Source organism: Poecile atricapillus, chromosome 3, assembly GCF_030490865.1.
Source record: "Poecile atricapillus isolate bPoeAtr1 chromosome 3, bPoeAtr1.hap1, whole genome shotgun sequence".
NCBI lineage: Eukaryota > Metazoa > Chordata > Aves > Passeriformes > Paridae > Poecile > Poecile atricapillus.
The window spans coordinates 96,355,385-96,380,777 of NC_081251.1; the positions used below are offsets into that span (position 1 = coordinate 96,355,385).

Sequence of the window (25,393 nt, forward strand, 5' to 3'; positions counted from 1 at the left end):
CTACCAGGCTTCCCGGAAATGCCTTGCTCCTTTCAAGACTTTTTGCCTCCCATTCCATTTCTGCAGGAAGGTAGGTCAGCACACCTTTTCTCCAGCAAATTTGGATTTCTTCTCTTAAAAAATATAACCTCAGTTCCTTCTGGTTTAGAGCCCTTGGACAGATTAGACACTCTCCTCTGTGTAAGGAATGAAAAGGTATTCCAGCTCCTGGGAAAAAGCTCTCTCTAACTGTTACAGTCAGGGTGTGGAAAAACTAAAGTAATCATCCTGGCTGCCGAAACATCACCTCTTCCTTTCCACAAGCCAGCCGCTGTTGAGGCACCACAGCGAGATCACCAGAATGGCACAGGAGAAAGTGACTGCAGACACTGCGTGTGGTGCCCGTCTTCTGAGGTGTGACAGGGTGCTCTGAGATTGCCTGCCAGATCAGGCTCTCGGGGGACTCAGAGGAACATCCTTCTTCCAGAGCTAAACAGAAGATACCTTGTGAGCTGTTCAGACCTGTCAAAACAGACACTCCTGCATTTGCACAGAAGGATGATGCTGTAGATGGCTACAGAAATTTTAAGGACACTCTAGAAACAACAGCAGCATGAACTCCAACACCTGGGAAATTCCACTATTAAAAGATATCCCAGGACCGGCACTTTGGATTAAAGCAGATAAATTCCACCAGTCTTTTCACTTAACTGGAGTATGTTGGTGGAATCAGTTTTGCTTGGAATGTCATTATATATGCAGGACTCCGTGAAACTCAGGTAATCATTTAACATCCCAGATTAGTATTAAAACAAAACAAAAAACCCCAACCTGACTATTTTTGAGGTCCAAGAAAAAGCAAAACAAATTTTCAAGATTGTTTGACTACTCAACCTAAATCTGCAAATATCTAGTACTGCAGATAAGGTTTTGTGTTTTACTGATTCCAGTGAAACTAACAGGAAAATCCTATCCCACAGTAAGTGCTGTCAGCATTGCATCCTGAAATTGTAAACTCCCAAGGTACAAACCTGTCTATAAAACTCTTGGATAGCTAAGATTTGATAAAAGTAATAATGAATTCAGCTTTATGCAATTTTCAGCTAAAAATCAGTCAATCCCTCTTTCTCTGCCCTCCCTCCTCCACACAGTTACCACAGAAATTTTGTTCTGTTAGGGTAATATATATTTTTTAATGCAAAATTTCAACAGGAGCCATTTTTATGGTCTACTAATAAACCCTTGAAAACAGGGATTTATAATGGAAACAGTGACGGACCCTTAACTACAGTGTATGCAACCATAATAAAAAGAATTAATGTAGTCAATTTGTACTACTGTTCTCAGAACAAAAAAAACCTCTATTTCAACTGCAATCCTTTCAACAGCTGATTGGCAAGCCTGTCCATTTCTAGTCTGCAGTGTTGTCAGTTGTCTTCAACATGATAATGAGCCTGTCACCATATTCAAATAGCCCTGTGACAGCATGTTTTGTGAGCATGACGTCCACTGCAAAGGGTCTGTCAAAAAGCACCTTTCAGAAAATGAAAAGAGAATGCTTTTCTGATGATAAATCTAATTTCTTCATAGCTAAAAGAGTGAGATTTTTCATCTGATTTTGTCAGTGTTGTGCTGCATTTGTGTCTTCAGATAATCCTGCATTCTGACGCATAAAATTTTAAAGTTATCTGTAAAGACAAAGTGAGAAATAATAATCTTTTTTGAGTTCACTGGAGGCTTTGCATAAAACTGCAGTACTGCTGCCTTTCCATCAAATTAAAGCTGGAGGGGGAGGGAATGGCATGGAAGGGTAGCTTGCAACTAAAAGCAAATAAGGCTCCCAGTAAAGATCTCAAAGTCTACACACACTAGGGTCTCCACTCTTCCCCAAACAGCCTATTAAAAAACCTTGCTCTGTGTGGTCCTAGTTAAGTATGACCAGGTTGCATGAAATTCCCTGGCTTTCAGACCAAGGAGGCAGAACGTAGACCCAGGCAGAGCTTCCAAAAGCACTGCTGCAATTCAGAAGTGTGTGCTCCACACACTGTGTATTCCACGTTCAGCTGCCACTCGTGCTACTTGTCAGCTGGGGAAATGTTCACCGAGAGAAAAATTTTAATGTTTTGGCAACACAAATTCCTCTCCATGTGTCTAAGCATCATCTATTAATATCAAGGAGAAATATGCAGGTACATCGAAATACAGCACTTTATTTTCCCTTCTGACAAAAAATGCTTTTAATTTCACTTCACCTTTTAGGATTCTTTTCACCAACAGCTGATTGAGGAATTCACATGTAAAGGGAAGTGTTAAAAAGAGAAATGTAAAACCCCAAATGAACAAGCAATAAACCTTTCTGTCTTTCAGTCACTGGGTGAGAAAGGGGTGGACACAGCTGGACTTTGAAGTCCCAGGCTGAATGACACATTAACCTCAAAGCAGAAGTTCCACTTTTAGTTGTGCCTCTAACACCACATCTGACTTTTACTAAGCAACACTTGTTCACTTTCTCTGAGGTTTAATATTGTAAAATGCGTACTGTCTACGCATCACAGGTGTTCTCAAAAACGTAAAGAAAAATACTCTCTGAAAAAATTGTTGACAAGATCATGACACATTTGCTGAAAAAAAATCATGTTGCACAAGCACAAGGTGTTTCAAAAGTTTTAAACAAGTTTGTTTCCTTAAATATGGGTGAAAAACAGCAAACCTGTAGCATTAGGACAGTAAACATGGACTTACCCTGCTAACTACTAAAGAGTATCAAAATTAAGTATTTTACTATTACTAGTGCCATGTGTTTTTCAGGCTACTAAGAACATAAGGTGGATAATCACATAAGGCTACAGTCCAAGGGCTGTACCTTCAAGAATCTGGTGGTATGAGGTTAGGGGCAGACAGATACTACAGGTGTGAAGGCACAAATTATCTTTACCCCTTTGCCATCTTCAACGTTTGTCTTTGAAAGGACTTCTCTGCTTTTGTCTCCCAACTTCTGGTTTTTTTTCCATCTGCTTACACAGATGAATAAATACTAATATTTATTCTGTCCATAATTCATGATGAAAATTATGAGTGAATAAGGAATTTGATTAATTCAGGTCTACCAAGCTGAAATAAGACAATTTTACTGAAAGTCGATTTTTTTTTTTTTTTGTGCATGCAAGGAGACCTTAATATACAAGTTCTATATTTTAAATTTGGAATATACAGCATGGAATGCTACCCTTACTCATGTAATTCAATACACCTGTAACTGAATAAAATGCAAAGGAAGGATTATTACAATTTTTTTTAAATGAAGGCAACTGGGCACTATACAGCTTTAGACAGCACAAATGGACAATCAACATTAAACATGACTGATTTCTAAATTCTTCATTGCTCAGCTGGAGGGAAGTATTACAAGGCCAAAAAGCAGAGCTATGGACAGCTGGCTTTGTGCAGTACCAGTTCTCTGCCTCAATTTTCAAGCCATTCATTTCTTTGGGGGGGTGGGGGGGAGGGTGGAGAAAAAGAGCCAAAAAAAAAAAAATCTATACTAGGCCATACAAATGTACAAAGAAAGCTTGGGTCTCTAGGACTTTCATTGTCTCAGGGAGTCGTCACCACCCTGAACCCTCATTAAAGCTGAAGAGATGCGGGAGCGGCATTAAAATGAATGCAAGCCATTTGCCGCAATCTTCTGCTCACACCATCTCCAAATGAAGGCAGGCATTGCATAATCCAGGCAGCTCGAGCTCCTGACAGGTGGATGATTTATGCTCATAGTCGGAAGAATCGGAGAGCCTGCAGAGGACACAGCGTGAGCAAGGTGGTGGCGAGACAGATGCTCTCAGTGGGCTTGCAGAGGCTGGCAGGCTCCAGCTAGCTCAGGTGCAACTTGAACACTTTAGTACTGAACTCATATTGCCTAGATTCCAGCACAGCAAGATACCATTTACAATATTATGTACAGTAGATATACTATCAAACCTATCTGTGTCCTGTTTATCTATGTGTGTATACACACACACAAAATACATACATTTTTTTCTATTTGCAGTTCAACTTACTGTGTTCACGTACACTCATATTCTCCATCAAAAAAGAAAGGGCAGATTAGGACAAATTCTGCATTGTTACAGCCACATAGCGTAAGTGAAACCACCAGAGTTGAACAGATGTAAGTGGGGGAAGAATTTGGCTCTAGCTTTCAGAGAACAGGAATGGATCTGAGATACTGAAAATCCTTTCCGTTTTAAGAGTGTTTGAAAGCTAGAAAAGAAAATGACCAGAGGAAAAAATCAAAACACCCACAGGTCCAAACATAGTGGGATATTCTCACCACTCATGATATCTATCTGTAAAGCACAGAAAATGCCACAATTACATTGTTCTGCAAAAAAGCAGAATATTAGCAAAATATAATATAAATGACCCTCATGTCATCTACTTTAATCTTTCAATAACATTATTTCTACTGCCTTATTCAGGGGTATTTGAAAATCCCACCCAAAACTGCAACATCATTGCCAACCATGTAATTTAGCTTCCTTTTCAAAAAGGAAGCAGGAATGGAGCTTTGATTTTTCACTTCCGTAAGCAAGAAACTGGACTCCTAAAACAAATAAATAAATTAAAATACACACGTGCAAACAAGATCTTATGCACCTTTATGCTCTTATGTATATGTAAAAGAACACCTATGTGTTCTTTTATTCTTTAACTGAAAAGGAGAAGCCAGGACTAAATTATCCTACCTTAAGCATATCAACAAAATAAACAATTCACCTGTCTCATATCAGACCCTCCAGATTTTCCAATGAAACCTGCCACTTAATTAAGTATGTAATTTTCAGGGGCAACCAAGGAGTTAAAGCATACAAATGTGCACGCTGCAGGTTATCTGGGTTGAATCTGGGACTTTGCTGACTCTCAGCTCCTTTCCACTTTAACAGATGGGGTCAGAGGTGAAACTGCAGACGAGAATTAAAGACACATACATCCCTTTAATCAGATAACACATTCAAAGACTTGCAAATTCCCAAGAAGCCACTTTACAGGCACGTGTCATGGGCTATTCCATAAAGGGGGAGGGAACGGTGAAGAGGAGGGGAAGAAGGCTTATTTCAGCTAACCAGCACTAAAAAAGGAAATTAAGAAAACAAATGGGAACAAAATGGCATGGATTGCTAACATTCAAAATGCTTTTTCATTGCACACACCTCCCAAGAGAGGAACACCAATGTTGGAAGCCTTAACACTGCATTCAAATGTTTTTCCTAACTTCATTAATCAGCTGTGTTTATGAATGCTTCCATAACAAGTATTTTAACTGGAGATGAGCTGAAGCGCCTTGCCAGGATGGGTATCTCCAACATTATCAGGATGCCCAGAATGAAATACAGTCATTCAGCCTGACTAGTCCTCATGAAACAGTGAGTCAGCTAACAAGAACCTCAAGAAACTAATGATTGTCTCTCACATCTGGCCAGGAAAAAGCTGCCTGGAGGATATGTGCTCGCAGCAACTATTTTCTCATCAGCGTTCTTCTGATATAATCCTCTTTGGAAGAGGAAAATGAATAGAAAGTCATGAAATGTAGAGAAAATAAACAGAGAACAGAGAAGGAACTTATGTCATCTTAGCTACTCTGTGGCTTTGTTCTCCAATTACTGCATCCCTCTGCATCTCACGCAGGATCAAGCTAATGGCCATGTGGCAGACCCCAGCAGAAGGAAGAGCAGCAAAGACTATGGCTGTGAACAACAGACTTGCCCAACTCCTCACCTGAGTTATAATTCAAGAGAAACTTTACATTTAAACTGGTATTATAAAACAGATTGCTACTTTTTAAGGGAAACATTAATTTTCCTTTATTTTGATATTTAGCAGTCTATTTTGTCTTCAAACTGGAAACCTAAGAGCTTTCATTAAAACTTTGACAGGGAAACCAGCAAGTGCAACCAGCAAGTTGCGACCTGAAAAATCAGTTCAGAGGAAGACCTCTTTTAACACTTCAATAGTAACAGGCAGATACCCTCAGTCTGGACCCAAAGTGCATTTATGACACCTCTTAAGTCATCTTACCGTAAGTGCTACCACTTCCTATCCAGAAATGCAGTAGTTCTGGCAACTTAGAAAAATATATTCTTCCTAAACATTAGCCACTGAAATGTGACCATGCAATGAAATCTCAGGTGCCTATTTCTAAGGCTTGGACTGAATTACAGAAAAATATGAAAATGAGAGAGAGCATAGGAACTGCAGACACTGGAGACCACTGTAAACACTATCTGGCAGACTGTCATGAAAATCAACATGTGGCTGTACAAGTGTTGAACAAATTATATAAGACTGATCTGTTGATTGATTCAGATCAGAACAAAAGACCTGGCTCATCTTCAGTCAACTACCCACAGGACTGAAAGGGGTATTAGAAAGAGACAGGACATTGGTGAAGTAATTCTTACACTGCTGACTAAAAATGACAAGAACAGCACCGTGTGGACTAATGCTTGGCTGAAGAGGGAAAGGAAAACAAAAGATGAGGATGATGAGCTTGTACTACTTGTTTTTTCTAGGATCTGTATGTGCTCAGCATGCAGTAAGTTACCAACACTCTCTCTTGCTAGTCAAGCAGTTCTGCTGACAAACATTTACAGCGCACCAACAATTCTGCCACTAAGGGCACAGACTGGAGTTAAGCTGATTAAGGGACAGCATCATGCAGACTTTCCTTTAGAAAGTATTTGAATTTTTCTAAATTAAGTACTTTAATAATTAACTATTTTTACATGGACTGCACTAAGACTCCACACAAGCAAGTTGTATGGAATGTTGATTTTGGATCTGCTACGCTAAAACTGTAAATCAAATTCACTTCTCATCTTATACCTGATGACTGTGAGACCTAAGCCAGATGCTTAAAAGAAAAATAGATACACGTATTAACTTTGTTGGAACGATAAAGAGCAAAAAAGGAAAATATTGATATTATTCAGTAAGTGTATATATTTAACATAGCTGTGTTTGACTTCCTCCAGAATCATTTATCTAATAAAAGCCCATTGAGGCTTAAAATAAAGCTATGTTTTTCATTTATAAAGATTAATTGCTATATTAAGCATCTACTGTGAGCACAACAGACTCCCCTCATAATTTCCCTTTTCTGAGAAAAAAAAAAGGAAAAAGAATAAAAAAAAAAAAATAGAAAGAAAAAGCTGGTTAGATGAGATCTATTACTAGAACAGCTAGTAAGCATGGCAAAATCTGATAAAGGCACAATTCATTGCAGATGATCACATTTATTTCAGAATTGAGGCTGCTGACTTTCAACCACAAAAGCCACATTACAAACACCAAATGAAATAATATTCCAACTGCATATTCCAATGACTCAGTGAGTAGAACTGGCAAAGGCTCACCACTTGCAGTAACTCTTCAGCTTATAAAAGGGCAGTGATGGTCAGAGAGAAGACTGTGGCTTAGTTACATTAATGTCTCAAAACCCACGTTGATTCCAACATTTTTTTTGCAGGACAGCAGAGATTTAGAAGTGCAAAATATTTGAGGGCTAGCGCTATATGAGGTCAGAAGTAACAACTGCAGGTGGAAATTTTCTTGATTCTCAACACATTCATTGCCTTGACTGAATGAAGAGGCCAAGAGAGCTCCTCAGCCTCCACGCTTTTCAGTCCCAACCCATCTGAAGCAGCAGAAGTCTGCCTGTACATCTGCCACATGGGTTCTAATTACCAGCACCTGCACAATTTCAGCCCTCCACCCCAAATAATCCTACCATACATTCTGTTGTTTCGGCAAAGATTAACACTGCAAGCGTCTCAGTGAGGAGATGTGAGTGCTGCCCAGGCAAAGGCTGAGTAAAATAAAGAAAGGTTGGCTCCAGAGTGGCACTTTAGAGATAAGGATATGCAATACTCTTAAATGCACCTCCACCAGAGATGCTACACCTATTCCACTCAAGCAGGGGATGTGCAAGTATCTTGTATTCTGCTTCACAGCAGAAACAGAATAAAGTGAAGAATACAAATTATATTACTGTTACTCTTTACAAAATGAGCCCTATTTAATACAGGGCAGGACCCATGTATAAGAATTCAAGTACTCTGCAATAAATGGCAGGGCCACACTGATGTATGAGTTTATGGGTGACAGAGACCAAGAATGAAAGGCAGCTACTTGTCTGTGAGATGATGGGAAAAGTCCTGCATCCTTCACTTGTCTCTACCTATCCTTATCACTTATATTACTGTCATCGTACTTCCAGTGTCTATGTTCATGGGGCTAAATCCAATGAATCTTTTACGTAAAAAATGGAATATTTTCTAGAAAATTAGGAAAATACTGCTTCCTTAATTTAGGATCAAAGGAAGAAATAAGACAAATGAGGATGTGCAGTTAACCACCTCGGATTACGATGAGAAAATATTAGTACAAAGTGATTAATTTTTAATAGTAGATTCATGAAACTGCAGAACCTACTCCTTCCAATTCTGAGCAAGTAATATGTAATGTATGTGCACTAAGAAAATTACAGCAAAATTTAATCTTCTTCAAAATCTTTTAAACTCATTTTCAGTAAAAAAAGTACAAAGTAACTTCAGGGTGAAAGTATTCTTTGCTTGTCTGACCCTGCAAACATCTGCTGTCACTGGATTCTCAATAGTGATAATTGTGTGAGCAGACCCAACCTAACAGTTGATCTCAAGGAAGCTGCTGGTGAGTGAGCCAGCAAACAGCTCTGACCTCAGATTTGCAAATGCTAACATAAAACCCTCCTCATTTACAGACCTGTGTAATGCCAAGAAATGTAAATACTTTTCAAACTCAGACTTAGAAACAATACTGCTTTCTCCACACCCACTTCATACCTCCTCTTTTATGGAAGGGGAGCATTTGTATAAAGAGACAATGGTAAAACAGAATTTTATCTAGAAAAGAGAGAAATTTTATTTAATGACCAAGTCCAGTGAATTGCTGGGATTTGTTTTATTCCCCAAAATACTCAGAGACAGAACACAAACCAGAGTGGCACAACACTGCAACACAAGCACCACGAAAACTTCCCAGGAGGCTGACGCTGGGTATGAGCTGTAGATGCTTTCATGTGACTTGGGAAGAATATCCACATTTCCAATATTTGCTTTTTCTGGGGTATTTTTCTAGTGGAGGAATAGAAATGCTAGTTGCTTGAGCTGACTATAAACACTAGCCTGAAGTTGAATAGTTTGTCCTTCTTCATCAGGTACAGAGAGTGGATAGTCATGAGCTGCATTTTAGGGCAGACAAATTGGGCTGTCAGTTCTAATGTGAGAACTGGGCTATCAGGTCACATTTTGGTTAGGAGCAAAGAAGCCTACTTATGAACATCAACAACACTTAGAGATTAGCTTCTATTGCTTCCAAGGAGATTTAACAGGTCCCAGTATATATTAATCCAAGCACATGCTGAATGAAAGAAATGGAGTGCAAAGGGAAAGGGGAAAAAAAAGGGGAAAGGAAGAAACAGAATTGAAGGAAAGGGAGAAATGAAAGGGAGGAAGAAAAGGGGGGAATGGGTGAATGTGGAAGGAAGGGAAGAAAGGGGGAAAGAAAGGAATAGAAGAGGAAAAGAAACTGTTTGAAAAAATATCTGCACTAGAAGCCAAACTCCTTCATTACACATTGAAACATAGAAGAGAGCTGAGACACCAACAGAAGACACACTCTTTTATCTCTTGATGTTGTAACACAGGAGGTTTGTTTAATATCCTGCATAAATGAAGGAGTTCCTTAAGTGTAATACTATGACACAGAGCATAAGAAATATCACTGAGGTCACTGCCGCTCTATTAACTGTCATCCTGTACAGAAATACTTTCTTTGAATACCATTAATGCTTTCTCTTTTCCTTTGTTCTGATTTCTGAAGGCAGCAGAAACTAAAACTTCATCCACAATAATTTCTGCTTTTGTCTTGGCAGACTAATGGTATTAGACTTGTAGGAGAAATTTACCTTGGCAATGTCTGATGCACAGGTCTTTTCGTAAGAGATGTTCTTAGAAGGAATCCTATTAAGCAGGCTTTTTCACTACCCTCAAAACATAGGTGATAACACAATTTTAGTCATAAAGAAGATTGCTTAGTTTTATTTATTATTTTGAGAGAGAATCCATTAATCTGCTCCTCTGCATATCACGCATCTCTTTACGTAAGACTAAACTCAAGCTGCCTGTTCTCCTTTCTGTATTGGATTCATTTACATTCATTTTACATTCTGTCAAAGCCAGAAAGGATCAATATGATAATTTAATCCGATCTGCTGCTTAACACAAGCCAAAGATGTTCATACAGTAATCTTCCCATAATAAACTCAGTAATTTATGCTTAAAAATACACCTCTTTTTAAAAATGTATTCTTATATTTGAATTAATGAAATCTCTAAAAGTGTGAAGGAAAAATATTTTAGATACCCCCAATTTTACCACGTTAAGAAGAAGTGTAACTCGTATAATAATCTTCTGGTTCATTACATGACCACCTAAAATGTTCAAGCATTTTTAAAACTGTCAGTAATTGTTTTTGTCTCTATGGAGAAAAGTAAAATATATGGAATAACCTCTTGAAAAAATAGTCATACAAATGTTGCATCTGAAACAAAACGTAGTCTTATTTTGGAATAATTACTCCATTAGAATTATTTCACATGGGAAGCTCTTCAGAGCAATATCTGTCCTATAATAAACTTGGAATACTATCTTCTACCACAAACACATGCTAGTAAATAGTCCCACAAATATTATTAATAGGCATATAGTAGTAATTAAAGATTAAATGTTGAATTCTCCTCAGATCACCTAGAAATTGAAAAAAAAAGTCAAATATCTACTTAAGATTCCCCAAACCATCATATATAGTTTTACATCAAATTTTTCTTCTTAGAAAAAAAAACAAAACAGAACAAACCCTTTTTCTCAGTCCAACTAACTGTATAAAAAGGGAAATAGCTAAAATATCCAATCTTGCACATGAACACAGATTTAATTCTACCACCTGAAGCAAACTAATCACTGGCTTCCAAAGAGTTTGAAAGGCCAAACTTAAAAGAGAGATTATAAACCAACAGAACTGAAAACTACCGAAAGTCTTAAAAATGTTCATTTTTTAAAAGGGCCAATTGTTGTACGTGTCTCCCTTCACCCTTTTAGCAATTGCAATATTATTTCAAGAAATCTCAAGGGATACATATGAAAAGTTTCTCCCTAGACTATACAAGAATCTTTAATGTTGTTTCATTTGTTCTCATGAATCTGAGACAATCCACCAAAATATAATTGCAGCCAAAGAAACTCCATTTTGGTAGAAGACTCAATTGTGATACTTGAAAATCTGTTTTTTTGTAACACTGACACACAGAATTAAATATAGAAAAGTGTAAATTTTCTTCTTTGAGTGCAATGTAGTCTGCTTTGCTGCTAATAACCCTTACCTAGAAAAGTAAATTAAAACATAACCTCCTATTTGTCCTGTGTGTAAAAGCTCACCAGCCTCTGCTGAATGCTGCAGTGTGAAGTACAACATACCCAAAAGCCATCCGTAGACCCAGACATGTTTTCAAGTAACAGTCCATGGGCTAAACCAAAATGATATATATGTTTCTCCAGACCAGTGTGTACAAACTTATGATACATAACAGGACCTCAATCTCACTCCAGCCCAGCCCAGTACTGCTGTAGCATTCCTTCTCTAGCCTCTGGCCCACAAAAAAATCTTACAAATTACTAAGAATCTTGATCTAGGTGCTTGCTGGTTAAGCTCCACCAACATTCATGAGAATATGTACAGAAAATCCCTACTCCACTTTGCAAAACATGTGACCAGAAATCTAACTCTCTCCCAGGATTTGACCCCAAAACACAGCCCCACAACCTTAGCACCGGGTCTCCCACAGAAACACTGGATGCTTGATGGAAAACACCATTATCTTGTCACATAAATGATTCAACATGCAGATGTCATATGGGAAGCCACTCTATACATTTGCTAGAAGTGGTTTTCAGACCTTGCCCTAGAAGCCAAGCTAAAACTCAGAATCTTTTTCCAGGCACTGTGATTTCTATCATGAAATTTATATGACAATTCACAAAATGACAATGTAGTAAAGTCCTTTCAAATGTGAAGGGAAGCACAATGTCTGCTAATTGTTTCACTTTGGATTACACTTAAAAACTGTTTGTTAAGGATAAATTTCTACAAGAAAACTCCCCATAAACAAGGTAAGATTTCTGGAGAAGATGCACCATGGCAGATGTGCTGTTCTTGTAAGGAATGTGATGCTCCTCTCAAAGCTGCTTAAACTTGATTTTATTTCAGGTCTGCAACTAAATTTTTTTTGTAAATAGATTTAGGCTGTCAATTTCCAGGCATGCTGTGCCATCAGCATGTAGAGACTGCTGTGACAAACGTGGAGGCTGCAGCAGCAAATTTTATTATAAACTGGTAATTGAATTGAACAGGTTTACATTTGAATAGATTTACTGCAGCACGACCTCTGACATGCTTCATGGAACTGAAATCCTTGCCTGTACATAAAGAAATACTTGAGATACAACAAGAATAATTTCACCTTATTTTAAGTCCATACTAATCAATAAAATTATACCACTTTACACATGAAAGAAGTCAGTATCTTATCTTTCTTAATTCTGTACATAAAAGATGTGCTCCAAGTCAAAAAGTCATCTCCAGACTTTTCCATAGGTAAAAACAATACTCAGCTCCAAAACTACCCTCCAACAAGAAGAAAAAATAAACCTTTACTACAAGTACAGTCCTACAAATGTACTGTGAATCAATATGGTTTAAAAAGTAAAAGTGGCCATTAAAGGGGGGAAAAGAATAAAATGCCCTTAGAGGTTCTTGCTGGTTGTTATATTAGGTGGTAGATAAACAACACTGCCTTTTCAAAACAATTGGTTATTTTGCCATTGTAGAACATTCAGAAAAAGGTATGTACTTTTAGAGTAGAAAATTTATGCAATTCTTACTAAGAAAACTTGTGGGAATGATTTGAATCCATGGACAACGAATATTCAAAACAACCCCATGACTCACAATGTACATCTGTATTGTCTAACTAAATTATCTCAGTTAACAAAATTGTATGCAGAAATAGTAAATCTGCACACAAATTTGCTGAGATAATTACTCATTTGTAGAGGAAACACTTAACTTCCCCTTGGAGTCAGAGAAGTTGCACACAGCCTAGATTTTTTTAAATAGATATGTTATTGGATGCACAGCAGTGCCCTCAAAATTTAGAGGAAAAGGATTAAATCAATTCACCTGCATGTACTCTTGGTAGCACTGTTTCGTTTTCAAAGAAGTTGCTCAATATATCTGTGTATTAGATTACTAGTGATACTGGGTCTTAACTTACTAATTAAAGATGCTAGGAAGTACAGAGGCATACCCAGTCATCCCTCTTTTTACAGTTTACCTAAGCATCATAATTTCACTTTTAAGTAACTGCTCCTAGTGGTCAGTTATATGAGGATTTTGGCAAGTAAGAACTCTCCCATCACCACTGAAGAGAGGGTCAAATCCTGCCGTTCTTACTGAGGCAAAATCTCCATCGAATCTGACAGGAGTTTTGCTCAAGTAAGACTAAGGACAGCAGGATTTGGCTCACAGGATCATAGCATCTGCCAAAGCAGTTGCACAGAACAAGGTTTATTCTTAGTAAGTATAATCCAATAAGAATATGTCTGTAGGTGCGTGATAGGCCTAATTTACCCATCATCTCACCACTGATCTATGCTGTTTCTTGGATTTTACCCTAATAGCTGCATACATAACCTGTTTTATATTACCACCAAACCATTTGCAAAAATCAGCCAGCTATTAAAGCTGAGTTTTCAAGCACTTACAAAGCAAAATTGCATAGGATTGTTTTGAAGTGGTTGCTTAACACTAAGTATTCTGCACTGGATACAATATTTAGAGAACATTATGAGGATTTAATTTCAAATGTTTATCTAGTTCAGAAGTCCATGGCAACTTTCTTGGTAATGTCAGTGCCCTAAAATAATAATGCATATAATACATGCACTTAGAAGTATATTCTCGCATATACATTAACAGCAATTTAAGTGCAGAGCAGGCAACCAAGATTTGGAATCACCTCTTTTGTGTAACATAGATGAAGCAGGTTCCGGGTAAGACAGCACCATTTCTTGAGTACATTTTCTTACATTCAATAACTTCAAAATATAACTGATTAATTAAAACATTCAATATATACTTACAGTGAGGGGCAGGGGTTCTCAGAGACTTTCAGGAAAAAAAAAAGGGGGGGGGGGGGTGTGCTCCTCTTCTGCACGCCATAGTTTGCTCCAGTGTAGTTACAGTAACTTCAGTACACACACACAATATACTTGTTTAATTTAGAAATTCATTTGTCCTGATGGAATGAAGACTGAATAAAAGCAGGGAAAGGAAGGCACAGTGTGTGTTTTGGTTTTCTGCCAGAACTAGGACAGAGTAACAGCAGATAAAGAATGGAGGAAAAAAATCTTTGAGAATTCTCATGATTATTCTATTAGTTTCTTACTTAAAGAGATTGAATGCTGAGGTATATTTTACTTTACTACACAAGATGATGAACTTTATGTGGATACAGCATGATTCAATAGCTTAGAAGCAGGTGTCAGAAAGAGCAAGTATGTATGAAAATTGCCACTGCAATAACTGATTAGAACACTCCCCAGACTCTTCTTTCCTGATTGCCCTACAGTTGTAGCTAGTGTTTGCAGAGAAATACAGATTGAGGTGGTGAGTCTTACCTTCTTTCAGCATGCCGACTTTTAGACACTTCATGAAGCGGCAGGCTTGGCAGGACTTGCGTCTGCGCTTTGTGATTTCACATTCATTTGTTGCTGGGCAGCTGTACTCTATGTTACCTGTGATGGAATAGACAGGGGAAGAGGTGTTCAGAGTCACTGACTAAGCAACACAACATACATACAAAAGTACTCATGCAACCGCTGTTGTACTTCATTTTGGAATGTATCAAGAGTAGCAGTGCTGCAGAAAGGAAACGCCTTTCAAGTAAAAATAAATAGCTGAGTTAAAAGAGGAAGTTTTTTCACTTTTTCTTTTTTTAATCTAGACAACTGTATGAAAGAAATATATACAAATCCACTATTAATGTGTGTCTCACTCCAAATATGGTCCCTAGCAAAACCCTTCACATATGTTATTCCTGCTGGTAGAAGAAAGACATTTATTTTCTGTACCAAACCACAGGATCAGGCTCCTTTTCTGAGCACTCTTCCATTTTCCTTTTTAGCCAATTTCAATAGTCTCTCTTTGTCTAATATACAAAAAGAGGACTGCTTTATTGCATGATCAACTATAACAGGTACCATGGAGTTTCACCCTTCTTCTTCCACTACAGCTGGCACAGAGCATCAGGCAGGACTCACCAGTCTTGGACTGTTACCACCACATCTAGCACGTTCTACAGCTGCCAGGCCAGATCTCTGCTCTAGGAGACCTCTTCACTCTATACTTCAGACCAAGTTCTTGTACTGAGAGGTATCAGGAATAGGATCATTCCTGACAAGCTGTCAGAATAACAAAAACTGAAAGAGATGCTTTCCTTTGACCCTGGCTTCTCCCAGTTCCACTCTTGAAGCCTATAACAAGTTTGATCCTTAAATGTGAGGCCTCCTGGGAAAAGCAGTCTCTTTCTTTCTTTGTTGTTGTTGTTGTTTAATGCATATTATTTCTCCTCAAAAAAAGGAAAAGAAAAGCTTATAAATGATCAAGTGAAATACATGAGTAGTTTATTTTTTAAAATCACATTTTTGGGTATCCAAGTCCAAATGGGAAAACATCTGCTCTCTTTTGCCCTAGTACCACTGCATTTTTCATAAAACAGCTTAGCTCAGCTTATTCATCTGCCCAGCCATGCAGGCTATTGCCCATGACGACATCCAGTATGACAGACTTTGCACCAGTTGGAAGTTAAACTGGGAACTGACTTTTAAATAAAGTATCTTCCTGATCAGTCTGTCACATCCTGCTTTAAAGGTATTTCTTTATTTTCTAACCCTTTCCCCCTGTGATTAAGTGCATTAGTATCTTAATGAAAATGCATTCTGTTTATTGCCCTCTTGGGAAGCAAGAGGTCACCACACCAAATGCATAAATTGTCATCCGAGACACTCCAAGCATAATCGCAATTTTGCTGGTCCTTGTTTCCCGCACTCAGGGTCCATCAAAGTCCCCTGAAACATGCACAGGTTCTAATAATTAGCATAGAGTCTGCCTGGGACCACAGCATTGATGAAATATTTCAGAGTTCATCACACTTTGTAAACACTGATTTATATTGACTACCTTTCTCCAGACTGATGTCTCCTCATTAAATATCACATTAGTGGATTGCAGGATTGCACAGACTCAAATGCTCAGCAACTGCTAATTCAACAGGAAGTAATACTTAAACCACTTACATCTACTGAAAATTGGTTAAGGATTTATGATAAAGGAGGCCTGCATGGCAAAATGTGTACTCTGCCAACACAACCAGCATATTTGGCACAACCTTTTCAGGCCTTTGCAGGTTTTCTTCCTCCTGGACATTGCTGCCTGAGTGAGTTAGCAATGCCGGTGAGGAAAACAGATCTTGGTATGCCTGAATGCTAATGACAAAAGTCAAAGCAGTTTAGTTCTTTCCCCCCTTTCTTAGCTGCTGTGGAGAAAGCTATTTAAAAAACTGAAGGGTATGGTGGGTAGGGAATTTAGCACAACAGATCCTGCGAAATGTCTTTCCAATACACATTAGAAAAGTTAGGAAATAACACTTTTAGAAGGGTAGGTAGAAAATGATGGTAAGGCCAAGCTTAAAATGGATTCCCATTATCCTCTCACTCTAACAAGACATTCTTAGAAAGGAACAATCGCTGAACAGGAAGACTTTCAAAGCTTTCACAAATTGTATCTAACATACTTCATTATACTACAGTAATAAATGTATTACCGTCCCTTTAAAAAAAAAAGAAAAAAGGGGAAACAGTGAATCAGAAATGCTTTGCACAAGATCAAAGATACCTTTGCACAAGGTCAGAAATGATCTTGATCAAAAATTAGATCAAGATTATAACAGAGAACTTCAGGGAGCAAACCTCTCTACTAGGGCAGGTGGAACACTCCCACTGTAGCAAGAGCTCCTGTCCAAAGATACAAAGGTACAGGTGCCAACATCAAAAAGTAGCATTCAGAACCAGAAAGATAAATTCAAGACTGCTCACTTAATTATGCAGACACTTCTAATCCATACCCTGACATTTCACATTTCTGCAAACTGTGCAACAGTCTGCAGCAGGCATAGGGTAACTTACTTTTCCTGCATATTCTTGACACCTAAAGAATGCTAAAAGGAGCTGTTATTCTAGTCACTTGGATTCCAGTACTTTAGCTTACAGAGGGAATCTCATTTCAATTTAAACTGCTTTTCTTTAATGAATTGTATTTTAGAGCAGATGCTCAATCTTCATTTTTGGTGTCGGAAAATGAACTTGGAAGATGCTGTAAAGAATTCCTCTGATGATCTCAGTAGAGTTACAGGAACACTGGTAAGATCCACATCTTACCAATGAGCATAGCTGGTCTCCACAAAGTGTTCCAGCATTTTAGAACCTGGCTACACTGCAGTAAGAGTTCAAGGAACTAAAATTTTCTCTCCAGTTCATGTGCAGATGCAGTGGATATCTCTATCATACTAAAATGCATTTTACGTAGCACTCCAAGTATTAGCAGTTTTATTTTTGTGTAAAACCTGAACTTACTGCACATTCCAGGTCATTAGAGCTCTCATAATTTCTTATTTACTTCTAGATATGAATTTCCATTCGAGATACTCAGATCTGCATTTTATTTCAGAGGAAGAACCAGAAGGAAGCTCTACCAATTCCTTGCTTACTTCAAGATGTTAGAGGCTGAAACTGAGCAGCTACGAAGGGTAGAAGCTGAGTTTGCCCAGTCCTGTCAACAGCTGGAGAGGAAGTTGTGTTATACAGTGAACAAAATCAACATGGCAGCTTTGGATCTTTAAACTGAGCTGACAAGAGCGATTGAGCAATTTATAATATCTCCTGGCTGATTTTCAGAAAGAACTGGGCTCTGATTACTTATTTCAGAATCTTTTGTACAATTAGTTTGCAGGCAATATAATTTTCTCACTTACTCCTTAATAGAATCGTGCAGCTAGCTGGCTGATAGAATAACAGTGTATATGTAAAACTCCTGCCTCAAGTGCCAGGGGATAATTTGTATATTCCTTTCAGTAGCGTAATGGACTTTTACAGTTTGGCAGTTAAAGGGCTGAGTAATATAAATTAGTATGATGCTTGAAAATAAAAATATATGTCAAATCTTCTCTCCCCAAACATATTTCTCAGTGCTAGAATAATATAATGGGATTTATACCAGAATATGCCCCTTTTCTTTTCTTCGTGTGCTGAAGAATGTTTATTTAAAACCAGTTCCTCTTTTCTACTGATTTGTTAAATTTTATTATCTCAGCCAAAAGATGAGGAAATACTTCTAAAACACTGTGCTTATCAAGAGCAACTGCCTCACTGAAAATATGCCATTTAATCCTGAGATAGCAGGTGAGCTGCTAAAACTTATGCTGTATACCCAGGTCTTCAACTTCAGATGCTTCAGATCGTTACATTTTTACACACAGATCAAGGATAAGTGGGCCAAGGTACCGTTTCTTTTTACCTCACAGATGAGGTTTGAATGTTACTTGAATGAGGAGTGAAGATAGAACAATTTTCGTGGTACAGGGACTTACTCAAATGGCTTTAAAAATCAGGCAACTGAATGGATTTAGCCAAGATTCTACAATGCATTTTGGCCATTTCTTGCACAGAATTGACAATGACACTAAAGGTGATGGGAGAAGCAAGAGCCATGGCAAATAAGAGGCCACTGAAAGTACTGGGCCTCCTGCCTTGTTGGTATTAGTTACTGTCACAACTTCAGAACCTCCCAGATACCGAGGGTAAGAAGCTGGCTCTAGAAACAGGCTGGAATAGGGTTTTCTCTTCCAGCAATACCGACAAAAGTAGAAGCTGCAGGCATCAAGTTCTAGCAGAAGCTTTATCTCCCTTTTCATACTGCAATATTAGACATTATAACACCAAAGATGTAAAAGGATTGCTACAAGCTATTGAAGTATGCTAAGAAAATCTTTGGACAAGTAAAAGCTGTGAGGAAGACTTAAGTCCAGGGCAAAAATATGTTTGGAAAGAATACTCATGAGCCACTTAAAAAAGCAGGAGGAATATTGAAGACATTAGTATCAAAACTTTTACTGGGTGGGAATGTAGATTCAGAAGAAAAATAAGAAGGAAAAAAAGTAAATGAACCAACATTCCTTCAATGTAACAATTTTCTACTATAATCTGCTCATGAAGCTGCATTTCAGTTCAATAATATTCCATTTTTCTCCCGTAGTTTCTTTTTCACATTCTGTAACTTAATACATTTTATTCAAAAGCTTGTATTTCAAAAATTAAGTGTTCTCATTCTTCATAGAGACTACTGTTTAACTGGATTTAAGTCTTTCTGCAGTGAGGTTTACCCAAGGTAATGCTCTCTTTTCCTGGCTGACAGACCCAAAAGAATACACCTGCTTGTCTGTGCATTGCTATGCATCAAAACTCCAAAAATGGAAAATAGCTAGGATTACAGCCATAGGTCTTCTGGGATTTAATAAAAGGAAGTCTTAGAAAGAGAGACACAAGAGAATCTAAGCTAACACAGAGAATGAATTTCACTATGTTAGGTTACACCTTTATACATAATCCAACAAGAACAGAAAAGTTCCTGAGAAACTGAGAATGAGGTGCTTTTGGAAATCAAGAGTAACAGGCTAACTGAAAAGAAGGACAGAGAAAAAGACCCAGACTTAAAAATCTATTTGATGTTTATAAGGTCTTAATGAAGCTGAACTGAGGAAAGTAAAAATATTTTCTCTCAGGCTTAAGTTTCAGTTCTTCCAGAATCTGCTCCTTACTTTGCAGTCAAAACTTAGTTGAATTTAAGTTTGAGTAAACATTTTCACATGTAAAGGCACCTTCATTGATAAGGTTTCAGAAGTGGGGTTGGGCTGGAATAAGGTCAGATTTGAACATAACTGAATCCAGTTTTGGCTGACAAATCCTAAGACATATTCATCTGATACTGTAAAAACGCTCTATGAATTATAGACCTATGAATTCTGCTACAGGTCATCTGGAGACAATTAAGCCTAAAGTTGACTGTATTCACAACTTTTCACCCAGGCGACTTCAGAAACAATATTGTACACACAGAGTTACACAACATTTAAAAATTTGGTTCCCAAATGTCTCAAGTATCTTTTCAAGGTGACAGGACCATGTATGAAGGATAACGTTTCATCTCTTGCTTATGTTGCTTTTTCTGGTAGAATAAGCACTGAGGAGGAGCTGCTAGTTTTTAAACATGGTGCTTGACAGAGGGACATTAACAGCTTGAAAGTACATTTTTAGTTAAGTTACTATGTTGAATTGCTTTGAAGAAATCAGTGTAGTTTGTTACTGAAAAATATAAAACATATTTAGAACATACAAATTTTTATTTTTTTTTATTCTTAAAAGGCAACATGGTGATTTTTAAGGCAAAAATGTAAAGGTCATGCTGGCTAGTCTGACTACATGACAGTTTTGTATCAGCCTCTAACTTAAGGTAGATGAGTTTCCAGAATCACAAAAAGTCACCATAATTTTCAGTATCAGGCTGATATTAGGGGGTGTTGAATCTGTAGGGGTCCAACTACCTTTGAATCCCCCTGGACTCAATTTCTTCATGAGAAATGAAGGACATTTAGGTCACCTTAAAAGAGAATCAATGCTCTGAAGGCACAGAGAGAACTGATCTCCTGCTACCTGGTAGTCACTCAAGAGCTGCTCAGGTCAGAAAGATGGAACTATCTACATTTGGTCCCTACTGGTATTTTATCTAGGTCAATTTTGATAGCATGGAGGATTGTCATTGTTTGTTTATAAGCACACAGAATATCTCAGTCCGTAAAAGCTACAAACTGAATTATTTTCACACCAGGAAAAAAGGTCATTAAAAAGTTATACAAACATTAACATAAATCACTTGCTAGCTGAGACTTCACATGTCTCTGGTTTCAAATGAGATAGGGCTTTGTAAGTGGGCTGGAGGTTTTCAGAGATGTTTATAACAAAAAGAGATCCAGACCTAATTATAACAGCATTGATACATACTAGTGTACCAGCACTATTTGTAAATCACATCTCTTTCTCAGTATTTCTGATGGGTTCAAAATAGATATGCACCAGTCAGGACACTCATTCCCAAATCATCTAAATGCTTCACACAATTTTCAAGGTTGTAAGGAAAGCAAACATAGTAAAAAAGACAAAACAATTTGTATATTTTAAACTTCTCTCTGGTTCTCAGATTTCAGCATGTTTATATTTTATTGTCTCATCTTGTTTAGCTGCCATAGCTACACAATGAGATTATGACAGGATAAAAAGAATTAAAATGCTGGAAAGAATTAAAAATACTCGCTTGCTAGTCTGGCTGGCCCACAGGCACAAAGAAATTGGGGAAAAGGGAAGATATCTATCACTGCTTGCTTAAAATATTCTTTGAAAGAAATGCTGATGCACAGACTTTCACTTATATAAGGAAGGTGAATGATTTAATCAGGTAATGATGGATTCAGGTGACATTTAGTGTTCAGCTCACTGGAGGACTGCCATCTTTGCACCACAGCCAAGGTCCACAGGCCAGTGCACCAAGATAGGAGCCTCCACCTATCCTTCTATAAAACAAGAATGATCTTAGCTATCAGCAAAGATGCTGAAAAGCTATAAAACCTTTTTATTTTCCTTTCATTTCCTCCTCAAAAATGTATTTCAGAAGACAGCTTTCAGAAATGCAAAATACCCTTTGGAAGCCACTTGAGTCACATGCAACTTCAAATCAAATTTTATGTTGCCTTATCTGAATGTACGTAACTAGTTCTATCTTTCTTGATTAAAACTTCTTGATTGAAAAATAAAAATGCATTTACTGTAAAGTGTTTCTACATTTACAGATCAAACTGGCTCAACAATGGGTCAACACTCTAAAGAGGACTGAAAAACCTGAACACCAGAGGGATTAAAAACAACTCTGAGTAACCAAAAAGCTGAACAAAGTAAAAAGCAGTTTGGACAGGCTTTGAAGACAATAGGAACATCCCTGCAGAACTGTAGAGCTGAAGGCTCTTAGCTAAGCAGCATAAAATGAGATGGCAGAAGACAACAGCATTTCAAGACTAGAGCATTTCCTGTTTGTATTAGGAGACATGGATGGGCAGCAACTCTCAGGGATGAAGCTCTTAAATGACGAGACAGTGTGGGTCTGACTGCAGGGCTATTGCTTTACTCACCCAGTGTATACAGAAGATTGATGTCTCACCACTGTTCATCCAACACTTTTTCCTCAAAAAATAAACCTATAAACAACCCCCCACCTTCCCCCCCAAAAAAAAATTTAAAGAACAAAGACTACTGAATGCAAAATATTTAGCTTTTGTGGGGAAAAATTTAAACAGTATCCAAGGAAATATTAAGTAAGATCTGAGAATTTTGCAAGAAACCTTACGAGGAATGTGCAGGCTTTATACACGGTCTTTTCAGACTAGTTTAAAGAGTCCAAAGACAACAGTCTGGACAATTTGGACAGAGGGAGGATGAAAGTTTTCTAGATGCAAGGCTGTTATTTTAGAGAGATAAATGCTAGCATGAAACAGGATAATAAACTGTCTTTGAACCTTCAAGTTCTATCATCTCAGCCTTCTCCTGAAAGCAAGAATACCAGTTCAATCCACCTGCTGAAATGTTTAAGATATGAGCACTGAGTAATTACATATTATTAATGAAAGTGTGTACTTACTAGTCCTTATGATAACTGACCAAATAAAAACTGTGAGAAATATATTTACACTAAATATTCACTACAAAATATCTAGCAAGTACAAGACCTCTGTGTCAAACACAAGACTTTGCACCCAGCTGACAACTGAAAATTCTTTTTTTTTTCCTCTCTTTCTTTTAATAAAAGCTCAGAGTTTTCAAGATAATACAGTGCACAGCAAAAATCGTGAAGAGACCCTAAAAATCAATGGACCTGTAACTATTTTTAGATGTTGCTATTTTCTACTATCCCTGATGTTAAGCCAATTTTGGGAAGATTTGGCTGTGTGTGTATTTCTGTGAGACACTTGCAATCAGCCACCATGTAAATTATCCCAAAAGCAAACTGAGAGCTGCAGCTGAGTGAGTACTAGGCTGAGCAGAGAGAACATCCAGTTCTTCCATACCTTATATCTCACAAAAGGGGCAGAACATCACTTCATTCTACTATGACCTAAGAAGACATCAATTTTATATATTGAGCTCTTTTTTGGTGGGTTTGTTCCCTTTCACTTTTTTAGCCAGGAAATTGCTTGTTTCTAATTTTTTCTAATATTATTGATTTTTATCATAATTATGCACACTTTACCAGAACTGCAAATGTATTTTTGGGCTATGTTAAAAATATATATTCTAAAAAGACAAAATTACTCCTTCTTATACTTCAAAACAGGGTTCATTTAATTTCTTAATGTTTAAGAAAATGAGCAGGAATTGATTCCAGGAGGCAGAAATGGATATTTTTGAAACCAAACTGCTAAATCTGAAAGGGAATGATAATCTCAGTTACCCTTAAAAACAGGGGTATACTCTACATTAGAGGGATATTTGCCTTGTGTAGGAGCTACTAGGTGTGCTATGATGCTTCTGTCTTGTGTGAGATGCTTGTGGTGCACAAATGACTGGGCTGGCTCTCTGAGCAGCTGCCTGTGGCCTCCACCTACTGAGACCTCAAGAGACTCCTCTGGAATGGAAAGATTCCCACTGACTCAGTGGAAAGGACATCAGGTCTTACATGAACACAGGATGTGCTTCATAATCTGCCCTATATCAGCTCAGCCTTCCTCTCCCTGAAGTCAGGGCAGTTGTGCCTATAATTTCAACAGGAAGAGCACTGAGGATCTAGAAGTCTGACTTAATTTAGTAAACTGATGAATGTTCAAAGGTTTGGGAAGTCATATATTCTTTCTCATCAAATCTATAATAAAGTACCCATAACAATTAAGTTATCAGCATTTAAAATAAGCAATTCTTTGAGCTGAAACATGTTATCCCTACATATGAACAGTTACAATATTTGACTCTTCAGGCAGCCTGGTTTTCTATTCTGTACTTCAAAGTCTGTTGCATTTATTTCTGTTCTCCTGTTTTCTTATTTACAGTTATGCAGCAGCAAACTTATTTTAAAAACAAGCAGAGAGAAAGAAAGAACATGGTATGAACAAGGAAGTGAAATGGTGCAGGGAAGAATGACCTCCAAAGCATTGGAACTAAATTTTACCAATTAGAACAAAAAACCTAAATGGAATTTTTCTTCATGCAAGCCTAAAGATAGAATTTTTCCATTCAAATCATGAGGCAGCACCTCTTTCTTACATACTTTTTGTCACCTACCACAACACATGGTTTGATTTACCCAAGCAGCTTCCATAATTTTGGATTGTACCTGAAAACCCTCAGTATTTGCACCAGTTTAGTAAGGACCACTGCCGAAGACGCTGCCATGACATTATGATGGGTAACATATTTCCTATTCTTAGTTTCTTTATTATGGCTTTTCTTTTCAATGCTTGGTTTTGCCCTACTGCATTTTTTTTGTCTTCACAGCACTGTCACCTGCTGATGCAGCTCGTGCTCTAACCGCACTGAGACTTTTTGCACAGCTGCCAGTTCTAACTTGAGCTGCGTGGCCAAGTCCAGGTTGCTAATCTGGAGAATGACGTCCCTGCCTTCTGCTCCCATGGCCAGAAACTTGCTGTCTGTGGTGTGGTGTAAAATTGCAGGTTACCTATTACTGCCAAAAGTCAACACTTCAATCAGTTTTTGTTTCTGTAGCATTTTTTTGGTGCTCAAAATGCAACTAAAATAATCGTGCATCAATTCAGTCTTGTAGGACAGCTATTACACAGCAATTAAATACCATTTATAAAAACAGAGTTGCTATTTGAAATTGGTGATTGAAGTTTAACAATCACAAAATACAAATTGCTTCAGAAACATTTTTTTGAGCTTTTCTGAAAATGTTCTTCAAGGTCAAGTGAAATCTTCTACCTCTTCTTTATTTTATTTTTATTTTTTTTGCTTTTTCCAAAACAGAGACTTGAAATGAGCACACTGTTTCTGTGTGTGTCCTCATTTTACATATAAACCCAGGCCACCACTAGCAATC

General features: G+C 37.7%; 1 protein-coding gene across 50 annotated transcripts in view; it reads right to left on the reverse strand.

Moving 5' to 3' along the window:
* The window catches only part of ESRRG (estrogen related receptor gamma), a 387,839-nt gene that overhangs the window by 94,877 nt on the left and 267,569 nt on the right, over positions 1-25,393 (reverse strand). For all 50 annotated transcript variants that reach the window (XM_058835879.1, XM_058835826.1, XM_058835862.1 and 47 more), the window contains one exon: positions 14,809-14,925. In XM_058835879.1, the coding sequence (XP_058691862.1) occupies positions 14,809-14,925 (117 nt within the window). The remainder of the gene's footprint in view (positions 1-14,808; positions 14,926-25,393) is intronic.